General features: G+C 44.9%; 2 protein-coding genes across 2 annotated transcripts; one reads left to right on the top strand and one right to left on the bottom strand.

The window, feature by feature from the left end:
- The first annotated feature begins 267 nt into the window (after positions 1-267).
- On the top strand, positions 268-8,556 carry LOC1271216 (ecto-NOX disulfide-thiol exchanger 2). The gene is made up of 5 exons (XM_061661153.1): positions 268-633; positions 708-2,057; positions 5,049-5,155; positions 6,815-6,934; positions 7,043-8,556. Exons 1-5 carry the CDS (start codon positions 588-590, stop codon positions 7,760-7,762), a joined length of 2,343 nt encoding a protein of 780 aa, XP_061517137.1. The 5' UTR covers positions 268-587; the 3' UTR covers positions 7,763-8,556.
- A 958-nt stretch (positions 8,557-9,514) lies between these two features.
- LOC1271217 (dynein intermediate chain 3, ciliary) lies at positions 9,515-14,517 on the bottom strand. The gene is made up of 3 exons (XM_309968.5): positions 13,891-14,517; positions 11,820-12,069; positions 9,515-11,746 (listed from the first exon to the last, which is right to left on the bottom strand). The coding sequence occupies exons 1-3, from the start codon at positions 14,275-14,277 to the stop codon at positions 10,557-10,559; spliced, it is 1,827 nt and encodes a 608-aa protein (XP_309968.5). The 5' UTR covers positions 14,278-14,517; the 3' UTR covers positions 9,515-10,556.
- Between the last annotated feature and the right edge of the window lie 10 nt (positions 14,518-14,527).

The following is a 14,527-nucleotide window of genomic DNA, read 5'->3' as shown; positions in this document are numbered from 1 at the left end:
TTTAACACAAATACTAAATAACCGCCATTATTCAAATTGAACTTGGAACGCTTCAACCCTTCCTAGAACGCTTCAGCCATTGCGAAAACGCTTCATACTTCAAAACTAAGCCAGCTTGACCTGACCAGCTGTTTCGCACAAACAATCATAAACACTCTTTTTCAATTCAGTTTTGCCTCACGTCAACGCTATTTCGAGCACTCAACTTCATGCCGTAATCGCTACCGTCCCGTCAGCACTGCATTGGTGTGCGGGAGCTCGCGATTATTCAATCGAGAAACGTCAGAAAAGGGTGTTCTTGTTTTGAAAGAAAAAAGGGACGGCACAGCACGGAAAGTGAAAAGTTAGAATTCTACGTGTGCCCTACTAGCCCGTGTGTGCCGCGCGGAAAATGATTGCGTAAAGTTTTCCCCCGATTCGCGCGACCATAAGCGTGGTGCTGGTTTGTGTGTAGTGTTGTTTTGTGCATCGGTTTTTGCAGCCCGCAACTGTGTGTTGCCTTCCCTGCTAGGGGGGTTTGCGACATCATCCGCCCCGTTTTTTTTTCAGCCCACACCAGTGTCTGCCACTCGCGCCTACGCCGTAACATGTCGTTTTCCTTCAATCCGCTCGGGCCGGGGCTGCACCCAATGCGTAAGTAATAGGGAATTGGCTTTGTGTGGTGGTGTTTGTTAACTCGATTGTCTGCTTGCTTCCCTTCCACCCAGATCCACTCCTGTCCGGGGGTGGTAGTTTTCTTACCGCCCAGCAGCTCGGGGCCCCACCGCCCACGCCCGCCAATGCCGCCCTGCTAGCCGGCATCAACAACAAACCGCTCGAGTTTAAGCTGAAACCGGTCCAGAACGGTTCCGGCGCGGCACCGATGGAGCTGGAAACGGTGGCCGAGCGGGAAGCGATCAAGGACCACGGTGGCAATGCGCTGGCCGCCATGGAAAAAGCACGCGAGGAAAGCATCAGCAAGAAGATGCTGGAGGAGCTGCACAAGCAGCACCAAACGGCACAGCTGCAGCATGCGAACGGTGGCGAGCTCGTGTTCAACCAGCTGCTCCAGCAGCACCAGTCGGCCGCCGCCGCCGCCCACCACCACCACGGTTTCATGATGATGCCGGGCGTGATGAACATGGTCGACGGCACGTCCCTGATCAGCATGCAGCCGTTCCAAATGATGGCCCCCGGGGCGGAACTGTCCAGTGCACTGGGTGGAACCGCCGCCACCGCTCAATCAGTGGCCGGCGGAGGTGGTGGTAGTGGTGGTGTTGGTGTTCCGAGTGCGACCGCACCGAGCGCCGCCACCAACGCGGATAAGCCACCGGCCACGGCGAAGGAAATTATTTACTGCAAAAGCTGCACCCTGTTTCCGCCGAACCCGAACGCGCCGGCACCGAAAACGATCGAGCGACCGCCCGGCTGCCGGACGGTGTTCGTCGGCGGCCTGCCCGCCGGCATGACCGAGGAGGTGATGCGGGAAATCTTCGAACGGTGCGGCGAGATCACGACCCTGCGGCTGTCGAAGAAAAACTTCTGCCACATCCGGTACGTGTACGAGGCGTCGGTCGATTCGGCCATCTATCTGTCCGGCTATCGGGTGAAGATCGGCAGCAACTTCACGTACGGTGGCGGTGGCAGTGCGGAGCCGAAGGAGCCCCCGATCTTTGGCGTGCTGCACGTGGACTATGCGCAGGCCCGCGACGACCAGTACGAGTACGAGTGTAAGCAGCGCAAGCTGCAGCGCGAAAAGCGCCACCGGGAGCGGCTGGAGGAGGACCGGTTCCGGTCGCTATCGCCGCAGCCCGTCGTGCACTATACGGAGCACGAGGCCGGCTCGGTCGCGGAGCGGCTGAAGAACGACGAAACGTTCGCGAAGGCGGTGCAGACGCTGGTGACGTGGCTGGAGCGGGGCGACTGCAGCAAGAAGAACGCGAACAACTTCTACTCGATGATACAGAGCACCAACTCGCACGTCCGCCGGCTGCTGAGCGAGAAGAGCGTGTGCGACGAGGAGCTGAAGCGGGCCCGGGAGCAGTACCGGCGGCAAACGAAGGGCATGCTAGCACAGTGTAAGTACACGCTGGCGGTGTGGGATCAAGCGAAACGCGTGGGCTCACCGTGTTAGCTGGCATTTTTGTTTTAAATTTCCCCCCAGTTTGTAACGTTACCCTACTTGAAAAAGTACCTCACACTGGACCACCCACCGGGCACCGTTTCCAAACACCCCGGACGGGCTGTGCAATGTTTACGTTAGCTAGAATACTATTATTACGTACTAGTACTTACCACTATCACCTCCTGGCATATACGACATTTTACCTCTTTTGTTGCGTTTCGTGTGAGTTGTGTTGCTGTGCAATCTTTCGAAGGGTTTTGCGCCCGCGGCAGAGCGATAATTGTAGGTGAACCTTTTGCTCGAAGGACAAGTAGTAGTACTCAGGACACCGCTTAGAGAATGGATGTACTATCTGGCTACGATACTCCGTAAGATCATACTTGTAGCAGGATGTTAGACTACTTTATTCCGTCCACTTCCAACTTTACAGCTCTCACGTGTTGTTTCCGGTCTCTCGATTTGCTCTACGTCTTGCTACTTTTGTGAATGTTTTAACTCAATTTCCACCATTTCCCTCCTTTCTTTCGTCCCAAAACATTAACACTTGGGATACGTTACGTTCATATTATGATACACCACACCTGGTCAGGATCATCAAGATCACCTACACGCACGCAAACCCCTTTTTGTAGCATATTCCGTAGTACATTGAAATGGTTGCTTATAGTGACAGTGAAAGTATTGCAATGCAATAAGATCGTTTGAACACTATCTTCAAGTGGATCACTTCTACCACTACTACTACTACTACTACCTCTACCACTACTATTACCACTACCACGGTTTCAAAGGTACTGTATGTTCGCTTTTCAATCCTCTCTGGAACCTCCTTAGAATGTCCCACTCTGCCTAGCTCGACCCCCTCGACAGGAAGGGCCACGGGAGTCACTCGATCGGTGGAGTAGTAATGCAACGGGATCCCAAACCGTTCTATTCCAATCGTTTTCCCTCGCTTTAAATGTTCCATTGCAACCACACACACACACACACACCGTTCGTTCCCGGGAAATACTTGCCAATGCGTTCCACGTAATCACAGACACACACACATGCCCCCATATGTATGTAACCACTCATTTCTCGTTCTCGAAAGAAAAGGTATGTAATGCTCGTCTCTACTTTACCGTACTGCTAAGGATGTACAGTTTTGCAAGACTCGGAGGTATAGCTCTGAAATGGGCTCGTTTAGAGGTGTGAGGTACAAGAGCGCGCGTCTATCGTACTCGGTTGTCGATTTGGTCTATATGTGCACCTACATTGACGATCTTCATACGAGCATCATTCCAGTTTTCTGGCCATTTTTCCCTAATCGATGATCTTGCGTTATGCTTTCTACTAAAACCTCTCATCAATGTGCATTTCCACATTCTTCGTCCTGTTCCTGTGGGGTAACCGTGTTTAGCAAGAAAGCTTGAAACCCTTGAAGTCTGCAATTATTCATCTGTTGGTTTTCCCTTTTTGTATGACATCTCAATGTCTAGCTGTAGTAATGACTAATTATAGTTACCCATTTTTTCTCTCCCCTCTATTCTACGGGCTAGTAGTATCCCATCACTTTGTGTAATACTGAGTCTCCCATCATGTATTGATAGTTTCCAACGGTTTAGTGTAATCTTCCCCGGGATTTACAGATTGCTTCTCGTCATTTTGTTGCAAACTTCCCATTTAATCTTGAATGTTTACTGGCAGTTTATTGGAATTTTCGCGAAGACACTTGTCTGAATGTTCGATGCCTTGTATGTGGATCATTTTAATTATTCGCGGATGTTTAAAATAACGTTTTTTTTTTCAATTGGACAATCCCATGTTAAAGAAACTCACGATGAAAAAAATTGATTTATATTATTTAAGTAAACATTGCATAGAAAATCATTTTCAGATTCAAATATTTAAAATCAAAATCAAGTTAAATTAAGCTATGGCTTTTACAAAACTACATAAACATTGTTCACTAATTGTGGAATTTACTTACTACAATTTTTGAGGATATTTTTAGTTGTTATTTGAACATTTTTATTGTCTTTGATTAAAAAAAAACATGTTTCCTGCACAGTAATAATTGCACTATTTTGCAGTAATTGTTGCACTATTTTTTATCATTTTTCAAAAAAAAATATATGAATTATTTCAAAAAATCATAGAAATCAACGTCGCACATGGTGAAGGAAGGTACATGATGAAGAAAAAAGGGTAATAATTCATAGTAAAATTCCAATAAAATGCCAATTTGAAATTGTATTTCCAATGGGTTCTATATAATACCTTTCACCTTTCTGCTATTGCACATTCAAAGTTCTACTATGTTCTTTGTTAGATATTTAGGTTATTTAATTTATCCTTTACCTACTTCTCCTATGATATCATTAAATTTAGTTGATTAGTAAATTGTAAATATAATATAGGGATTTCTTTGGTGTGTGTATGTTCATGATTGTTTCTCTTCCGTATTACATTCAGCTCTAAATTTACCTACTGCTCGTGACTTGTTATTTTTTCCCCTTTTTTAATGTTTCATTACAAACATTATTGTTGCAAAATGTGCATCTTTTAATTAAATTTAGCTTCATTGACTGATTTACTCAGCTGTCTAAACACTCCCAATGATGATGCGTTATATTTATGTATGTGTATTAGATGTGCGTTAAGGGAAAAAAACAAAACCAATTCCCAACGTTAAGGGCAATTCACCTTTGCTTACTACAGTGCTTGCAACATATGTACGTGCAGTGGGAGAGAAAAGAATAGAATAGTATTATAACAAAAATAATTTCCATTCAATTCCACCGTTCTACTGTGTGCAGTTTACGTTTAACGGAACTCTCTTTGCTCTCTTTGTACACCCACATACACCCCTATTACCGATCCCCCTTCTTCTCTGCCACATGACAAATATCTCTCTATCATTGTTATTACTATTATTATTTTCCACTTCACTTCGATTCAGTCAGTCAGATTGAAAAAGTTTTCAATGCGGCCAGTCACAAGAAGGTTTGGGATCATTTTACTAAAGCCCAAAGAAAAAACATCGATGCGTGGAAGAAGCAGTCACTGGTATGTATTGAACGCTAGTATTTCGTTTCACTGGTTTTCACTTCCCTTTTCTTTGCTCTCTAGTGTTATCCGTTCGCCTCTTTTTTAGCTTACTCTTGTTTTAAGTAGTAGTAGCTTTGTTACTTTGGTTAGTTTAAATGTGTATAAAGTACTTACATGTAGGCTTTTTTTGGTTTATGTATAATGGTTTTGTTTAAACATTTTGTGTGTTTCCTTGTGTGTTACTAACACTTTGCTGTATAATTTTCTATGTATCATTTGCATGACATTCTCAAGTTAATATTTACCATTTTCCTCGTGATTTTCCTTTTGATTTTAGCATTGTTACCTTTTTTGCACTGCTTTATTTATTTCTTACTTTTTCAATTCCTTTATATGTTTCCGTTTGCTTTTCGTATGAAGTGACAAAACATGTAGAAGTGTAGAGAGTAAATAATGTATCATTTCATTCACCTTGTACGTATGCCAAAAAAAAGTAATGACAATAAATGATCATTTAGCGTCGCATTTATTGTAGTTGCAACTTCCTGATAAATTCTTTTATGACATGTAACTATTAGACGTTCTCTGTTCATTAGTTGTGTATATGTGTGTATTGCTTTACGAAACAAGTAGAAGTAGCTTGGAAGTTGTTTTTACCCCGTAGCAAACTGCGCTAACATGCTAGCTGTGTACTGCATTAAATTTGTCGCAGAATTTGATCAAAAAAACCATTCTAGTCCGTGCAACGTGAGTACCTTTGTGCTGTGAATGTTTTGTATAGTTTGTTTGGCCATTCTCCACAACCGTGTGCGCTATGTTTGATCAAATTCTGCTCTACGCTAAAGATGGGAGTGAAGTAAAGAAAAAGAAAGAGAGAGAGAAAGAGATAAACAGAATGGTAATGCTCTCTTTGCAACTCTTCGAGTGTGCAACACAAAGCACACAAAAAAGTAAGATAAGTTTTTTGCAACAAATTTACTAAGAAGCGTGAAAACAACCGGTAAAAATAACAGAGTACTGTAGTAGCCAATTTTTTTACTAGGAAAAATAAACGAAGCGTTTATGCTATGACGGCAAGTTCTTGACTTGGTATGGAACGAAATTATGACACAACAAATAGCAATACTAATCTACTTTCCATATCAAACGAGATAACTTGTCCTGAAGGTAAGTAGTCAGGCAATAAAACATGAAAACCGCCTCCCCTTTGTTAGAAGTCAACACAAGTAAGAGAGACGAACAAAGTTGTTTTTTTGCTTTGCAAAACGAAGAAACGTTTCGATTGACACTGGTTTCGATTTAAAAAAAGGGTTTTTTCTCTCTCGTAAGCCGTTCCAGCACCGTGTTGCTGCGCGCATAATTTTTGTGTTGCGAAGTAGTTGTTTCGCACCAGAGATGGAACACAATGTGGTTTCCCAAGGAAAGCAAAGCGACACGAGCAAATGTTCTTGTTGTATCTATCTTCCAGTAAATGATTTTAAATCTTTAGCCATTTCCTTTGTTGCCTGTCAGTTCTTCTGAGCAATATGAATCACATTTTGATCTACGATCTGCTTTACCGCGTTTGTGTGTGTGTGATAAATCTAATTCCTCCACTTGCTCTTTCTACTACTTCCCATAAAATGCTTCCTGCCGGCATATCGCGCCTTCCGGAACGACGGTTAATGGCAACAACAGGACATAAAATGTGTACAGCTGGATGATTTCCCCGATGAGGATGGGATGGACATGTCCGATGACGATCATTCTGTCTCCTCGCTGCCATGCAAAAAGGCTCGCTGGGAGCAGGATCATAAGGTGTGAAATTGTACCAGAAAATTAATTCACCAAACTCTAACATACTTGTACGACACACACTGTACTTACGGACGTTTTTTCGGTCTTGCTTTCTCCCCCTTATTGTAGGACCACGCGGTCGATACGGACCGGGGCACGGCGGACAGTGCTGCCGAGCATCAGTCCCTGCACGACAGCGAGCTCAAGATGAAGATCCTGCACATTGAGGTGCTGCAGGAAACGATCCGCAACCTGCAGACCCAGCTGCTCGAAAACAAAGCCAAAGAGACGGAACGCCAGAACCGCATCTGCGAGCTGGAGGACGAGCTGAAGGATGCGAACGTGAAGCAGCTGCTGTTGAAGACGAAAATAGCCACCAGCAAGGCGGCCGCATCCAGTGCCGCGAGCGTATCGTCCTCGGGCAAGGGCGGTGACTCGGAGAGCGAAGAGTGTCCCGCGGTCCATTTGCCGGACGGCGCCCCGCTGGCCACGCCGGTGGAAATGGTAAGCAAAGCGACGGAAACGGCCACTGCCGATGATGGGCCGACGGTGCCGGCGGTGCCGAACGAACGGGAAGCCAAAATGCTTGCCTTCGCCTCAACGTTTCTTATGATCAACCCGCACGGTGCACCGTTCGAGCAGGTCTGGGCGTACGTCGGTCGGTATGTGAACGAGATGAAGCCAAAGGAGCTGGAGGATATGTTTGCCCGCTACCGGCAGCTGTTCGAGCGGTGCAACGCACCGGCTAGTGGCGAACGGCAGGTGCCGGGCGACGGGCAGAATGCCAGCAGTATCCCATCTAGTCCCTGCTATAGATTTATTGCCCACACGGCACCCGCAGTACAGTAAGGCAAATAGCTCGCTTCTAAAGCTTGCCGAGAGACGTTTTAGGTTTTAATTTAGTAATAGGTTTTTTTTTTCTCTTGTTGTTGTTGCTTTTGTTCAGCTTTACCTTTGAACAATCATTGTGGCGTGGTGGATGTTGCAAAATTGTGACAGTCTAATTTTACTTCAATTGACAACGTGTTGTGTATCGTGTTGGTACCACGTGTTGTGCACCGTATATACCAAGTGCTGGTACTTAGAACTCTGTGCTGCTGCTTTAAGAAAAGCAGCACAATATATTGTGTTCCTTTTATTTTTCTTTAAAAAAGAACTGTTTGCTGATCCCAATCGCTTTTTATTTATAATATCTGGGCAGACACATAAAAAAACCAGTGATCTCGTTCGGCAAAAAATAAAACCAAAGAGGCCGAAATAATACAGCGTAATACAAAACGAAGGTGCTTTTTAACCGGCTGGTTTTATACTCACAGCAGTCAATAATACTCGCATGTGTATGCTGGGGTGTAGACCTGGGTACTACAAAATACGCCCGCTTAAACTCTCTACAGTACCTTCGTGTACTACACCCATTAGTAGCAAGCTCTCCATTTTTTATATATCATCAATCTTACCAATGTCTTCCTCGTTCGAGTGCGCATACACTTCGGTGCACCTAATATAGTTCAGTAAATGTAAAAGTAAAAAAAAAAACAAAAAAGCAAAAAACAAATCGAAAGTGCGTGACGTTATGTTTTATCTCTCGCACACGTACCAAATCAAAAGTGTGTATGTTTTTGATGCGGGAAAGTGAATTATTGCGAGAAGCGTGAAATGAGAATGAAGAGATAACGAAAAAAGAACGATTGATAATACTCGGTTTCAATTGAATTTAGAAAATCATCAGTCAGAATAGGAAAAAAAAGCTAGTTTATGCGTTTTCGTAAGCATCTTGAAAACTTTACCTGTAGACCAAAACAAAAGATGGCCATTTAATTTATTGCGGAACCGGACAGGATAAGCGTAAAATAGTTTTACCTAATTTTTGAAATCCATAGCTGTGTATATGTTTGTGATGTGGTGTAAAGCATGCAATGCAAGGAAGGGGTTTGTTGCATCCTGTTGTCTTGTTTAAGTGTCATTACTCCTCGTGTTCGTTTAACGGTCATGCTCGACTAGGTGCACTTCATTTTTTTTTAATAATTTTTCTCTCTCCTAATGTCAAACTTATTATTCTTTAATTTTTAGTGTGAATAATGAATCATTCAACATATTTATTACCGTATTGTTAGTGCAAAATTTTTAAACAATGCAATTAGTGCAATGTTATTGTTCGTTTTCTTCTACCAAAAACATATTACTCGTAACGGATGGTGTATGTACAATGGCTAACATACGTAAAACACTATTACCTTTTTTAGGCATTAGGTCATTTTTGTATTTGTCAGACGAACAGCAGCAAAAAAAAAAACAAAAAACAAAACACAACAATTAAAATACTCATTTATTACTACTACTATTACTACTACCCAACACAGCCTTTAAGGTGTTGTTGATAAGCACTGCTGTGTGATTGTGTCTATTATTATAGTTCCGGTTTTTCCCGCCCGTCTGCCTGAAGCATAAAAAATATGCCCCCTTTTAAAAAAGTGAAAACGACCCGCAACGTTGCGGGACTTACACACGGTGTTTAAAAGCAATGCAAACAACTGACGAAAAAAAAAACACACACACAACAACCCATGTACTTTTCATACCTATACAGCCGACATTGAATACTTTTAAGAAAGTGTCATTTTAAAAAAAGCATACTCTTTATTGTCAATTATCGTGTTATAAACTACAATACATAAAGAGAGAGAGAGAGGGCGAGAGTGAAGAAAAATGAAAGTAATAAGTAAAAAATAAAATAGCGACAAAAGCTTCGTTCGCGTAGGGACAGCTGCATCTGATGAGTGAGAATATCTATATTATTGACAGTAAAAAAACAAAACTACAATAACAATCGACGAACGAACTCGATGATATGAATGTACTGATAAAGAAAAAAAAAGCTACAGCAGCGCAACTGTGCAAGCACGTTTTTTAAAGCATCGTGTTTTGTTTTTCTCCCAGTAGTTTTCACAAAGTACTTTACTAAAAATAGCTAAATATTTTAGTTGAGGAGGCGAACTGGGATAGGGAAATTAGAATACACACGATTGGGGGAAAAAAGTGCTGTTAGAACCTGTATCTAGTGGGGAAGTGTGCATTTTACCTGGCAGCTCCTATACCAGCCCTTGCCGCCATTACGAAACTAGTCCGGGCGTGTAGCGTCCGTTTCCTGTGTTGTATCTCAATTTTTCATGAAGTTACTTAAACCAATGCCATACTATACTTGCCTACCTTATATACACATATACCATTTAACTCCTTACAAAAGAAAAACAAAAGAAAAACAAGAACCAATATAAGGTTGTTGAAGTGCGACAACTTATCAACACAAAGCAGTAAAAGCAATCTTAACGTTAATTAACGTCGGGTGGTGGTGCCACTTTATTCCCAGCTGCCCCGTAGTACCACTCACCTCCCTAGGGCATTGAGAGGGAAGCATATTCGACTCTTTCATTCCCTCTAATGAATGATCGCGTAGACGCGTTTGTATTTGTCCTCATTCAGTTGTGTTGTTTGCGTAACAAAAGTGCAAAATGTTCAAATTTTCGTACAATAAACCAAAAGTGAAACAAAATTGTGCTACAAACAGAAACCGCTCTCCACAAAACATTCTATCCGAATCATGTAGCAATCGGACCCACACTAGCAACGCGCCGGCGCTCGCGCCTTAACGCTTTTCCTTCTTCTGTGCCTTCTTGTCCTTGGCCAGCAGGCCCACGCCCGTGTCCCGCATGCGAATGCCCTTGAGCGTGTTTTTCAAGCTCTTGCGGCCGTGGATTTTCGTCCAAAACTGGTGCATCGCGTCCGCCACCAGATCCTTCTCCTCCTCCTCGATCGAGTTCGCATTGTCCATGCGCAGATGGCGCCGCATGCGTTCCCGCTCCAGCTCCTTCTCCTTCAGCTTGATTTCCTTAATCTTCGCCTCGAGCAGCCGCTGCCGGCGCATCTCGCGCTCCAGCATCCCGGACAGGGCGGGCTTATCGTTCGCCGAGCTGAACGTCAGGTTGTCCGAGATCTCCGTCAGGTAGATGGCCCCATTGTCCGTGCCGTTCGCGATCAGCTTGCCCGCCTTGTGGACGCGCACCGACCAGAGCGGTGCGTCGGACAGCTTCAGGCGCAGCACCGGCCCGTCCAGCCGGTGGATCACGTCCCACGCGTCCATCACGCCGTCCATCCGGCAGATGAACACGAGCGAGCAGCGGGTCGGGCTCCAGATGCCGCACGTCAGCTGCACCGCGTACTCCTTCGTCCACACGATCGGATTGTCCTTGCAGTCCTCCGTCCAGATCTTCGTCTGCCAGTCGCCGACGCTGATGTAGTTCTTGATGAACAGGGGATTCCGCTCGACCGAGTAGATCGGGCCGGTGTGCGCGTTGATCGTGGACTGTATCTTGTCCGCCGGCGTTTTGTACTTCCGGCTGCAGCTGTATATCATACCGTTCTCCGTGCCGACCGTGTACTTGTTCGGCATGGTCGGTTCAAACTCGACCGCGCTAACGCCGAAACAGTGGCGCGGGTCTTCCTCCCGCGCCTGCACGTCCTTCGGTGCGAGGTTCAGATAGTCGTACGGTTCGGACAGGTTGCGCGTATCCCACCACAGGATGCGCCCGTCCGTCGAGCCGGACAGGAACTCGTTCGTCGTCTTGGAGCTGGTCCAGAGTACGCGCGTCACCACATCGTTATGGCTCGCTTCGCGCTGCGTTGTCTCGACCGGTGTGCCGGAGGCGCGAATATCCCACAGCGCTACCTGGCCCGAGAACAACCCGCCCGCCATCTGGGTGGAATCCTTAAAGTTGTACTCCAGGCAGCGCGTTTGGTACGGTGGAAATAGCTTCTGCAGCGGACTGTTTGGATGCTCTGGTGGAAACAGGGTTTGCGGTAAGTTTTTATCATCTTCTTTTGTGTAACTGATTGCAAAGATTCTGCTTACCAATATCCCAGATGTAGCAATCGGTAGTCGTTCCGCGGCGCTGTCCAATGTTACAGTGTGCCGACGCGAAATGATTCCCCTCGTCCGACCAGCAGATGTACGTGCAGGACCGCTTCTCCTCCAGGTAGTCCTTGTATACGTGTACCGTTTTCGATGTGAACTGTTCAATCAGCTCATGCTGTTCGATATCCTCAAAGTAGTTTTGGTAGATGTTGCATGCATTGTTCTGCATGATCGCATGATCCATCGTCTGGGTATGGAAGAATATGAAATTCGAAATTAACAATGTCTGTAAAGAACATATAACGGAACTCAATTTCAAATTAATATATCATTCAATGAGATATTCACTCAAGCTAGATCATCTTTTAAGGCCGTGAAGGTGTCCGTCATGTAAGACCGGAATAACGGATTGGCGGAATAACGGATCTCTATCCGTGATCGGTTTCGAACACTCCAGTTGTGTTGCACCGGATCAGTAAGTAAGTAACATCATCTTGTTCGTTAAGCTTCAGCCACATGAGAAGTTTTAATAACGTCAGTTCCTATTCTGGAACTGGAGATCTACAAAATTCTTACTTTTTATTGAATATTTGCCGAACATCCTACATATTCTTCATAGTTTAACCAACTAACATGGTTACTCAGAACCTGATTTTATAGCTTTCTCTAACATAGACTTCTGTAACATGTCCTGAACCTATACGGCTTGGGAAATTGGAATTGAACTACCAACATCTTGGAACTGTTTCATCTTCATGTGAAACTTTTACCAAAGAATAAAAGTTGGATAAAATTTGCACCTGATTAGAATAGAATCTGGAACCGTCTAGATTCTGAAACTAATCAAAGTTCAAGAAATAATCTTGAACTTATCCCATTTCAGGAATCAATACTGAACCTATCTTGGCCCAGGGACATAAAGCGAATATATCCTAATCCTGCTTCAATTCCCTTAGCTCTGCTTAGAAGCAGTGAAGAAAGGAAGAAAGACTATAACTTCGGCGTAGAAATTTTTAAAGCATGAGGCATTGTTTCTTCCTATATTAAACTGAACCATCTAAAAGCTGTGCGGCTTTTGGAGCTGGTTTTGAACATATATCGGTCTAAAAACCATTTCCGGGTCTGTTTAGATTTTAGAACTGATCTGGAAACTAATTCTATTTGAATATGATACCAAACATTTCATGGTGGATGAATGAGATCCGAACCTATTTCGGTACTGAAACTGAATCCATACCGGTCCTCAAACTGATGAGGAATAATGAGTCTGGATATGAAACTGATCCTATGTTGCCCCTAAAATTGAATCCGAATCGATCCTGATTCAAGAAGTAAATCAGAAGCGGCCCCCTGTCCAGGACACTATATCGATTCTGAAACTGATGCTGTACCTATCCCTAGCCGGCCCTAGCCGGCTAGGAACTGAAACTGAAAGTATCCCAGTCCGCTTAGCGGCGGCAGAAGCAATCAAGAAGAAAAGAACAAACCTTGAATTGATATTCATTCATGACTAAAAATTGCATGTGAATTGGAAAAGCCGAAACGGTTCATCGTACATTTGAACAATTAAAAACTCGCTTTGCTCTGCAACATCAGGTGAGTTGAACTTTTTCACATTGCACTTTTGATTTCTTCAAATTCTTTTCAAGGGCTCGTCGCCTTCAGCTAACAAAATGTGCAAGCGTTTGGGGGAGAGCGAACGAAAATGGAACAGCACGTCCAGCCATCGATTTCCTGCCTGGTGAACATCATCCGAACCCGTTCTGACAACACTTCACTCTAGACGACACGGTGGGTTGCAAATCGAAAAGTGAAACACCTCCAAAAAAAGCCCCAAAACTAAAAGCCGCCACTCTTCATTGAGGCCTCCAGGCGTTGCCAACCCATCATCTATCCACGTTGCCAGGTGCTGACACACGGCTCGGCTTCCTCGGCCAAAATCGCGTGCCCGTTGCGCATCGAACCCAAAAAAAAGCACCAAAAATAACCAAAAAAGAAAGAACAACTGCTCCACGCAGAATAAGGCTGCATTCAAAGAATGGGGATACAGGCTTAAAGCACACTCTACCCTGGTTAGTCCTCGCATCTGCTGCACGTACGCTTCGCTCTTCTCCTGCTTCCGGCGGTACCGCGTCATCAGCTCCTCGTCACGCCAGCAGTCGATCTCTTTGGGCCAGCCGCCCTCCACATGGGTGATGCCGGTGTGCACCAACCGATTGTGCACCGTCCAGACGGGCGTGTTCAGTATCCATCTCGTGCTTTGCGTGCCCCGGTCGACCGGATTCTGTATCTCGTACTGCTTGGCCAGCGCCTTATTGCCGACCAGGGTCGCTTGCACCTCGTTCTCCTCCTGGAAGTTGGTCGCCTGCCGGATATCCTTCCGGTCGCACATCACCATGTAGCGGGTCCAGTTCTGATCCATCTGGCTGGTGCTGACGTTTGTGTCCACCTTCATCTTGGCGCCTGTTTTGGTTTCACTTTCACACCGCGAGAGATAAATAGAGTATGCGAATGCAACAGGTTGTGCGTTTTCTTCCCCCTTATGCGTATCCTAAATCCTCAGCCGTTAACGAAACGCACGTGGAATGGTTGAACAGCCACGTGCACGGACGGAAGGGCGCGCACAGTAGAAATACGACCGTTACCGAACGATGCCCGATTGTTTCTAGTCAGACTATTGCTCCAATGTTGGCACTCATGGGTCC

The sequence above is a fragment of the Anopheles gambiae genome, chromosome 3 (genome assembly GCF_943734735.2).
Source record: "Anopheles gambiae chromosome 3, idAnoGambNW_F1_1, whole genome shotgun sequence".
NCBI lineage: Eukaryota > Metazoa > Arthropoda > Insecta > Diptera > Culicidae > Anopheles > Anopheles gambiae.
The sequence above is the reverse complement of the archived record's forward strand: the minus strand, read 5'-3'. Positions and strand labels throughout refer to the sequence as shown.

Bases quoted from the DNA above. Each gene is read 5' to 3' on its own strand.
- LOC1271216 (XM_061661153.1), top strand. From the start codon at position 588: ATGTCGTTTTCCTTCAATCCGCTCGGGCCGGGGCTGCACCCAATGC. The intron at 634-707 runs GTAAGTAATAGG...CCTTCCACCCAG, and splicing joins GCCGGGGCTGCACCCAATGC to ATCCACTCCTGTCCGGGGGT. The intron at 5,156-6,814 runs GTATGTATTGAA...TGGCAACAACAG, and splicing joins CGTGGAAGAAGCAGTCACTG to GACATAAAATGTGTACAGCT.
- LOC1271217 (XM_309968.5), bottom strand. From the start codon at position 14,277: ATGAAGGTGGACACAAACGTCAGCACCAGCCAGATGGATCAGAACTGG. The intron at 12,070-13,890 runs GTAGAGTGTGCT...TTCCATACCCAG, and splicing joins AGATGCGAGGACTAACCAGG to ACGATGGATCATGCGATCAT. The intron at 11,747-11,819 runs GTAAGCAGAATC...TGTTTCCACCAG, and splicing joins TTGCTACATCTGGGATATTG to AGCATCCAAACAGTCCGCTG.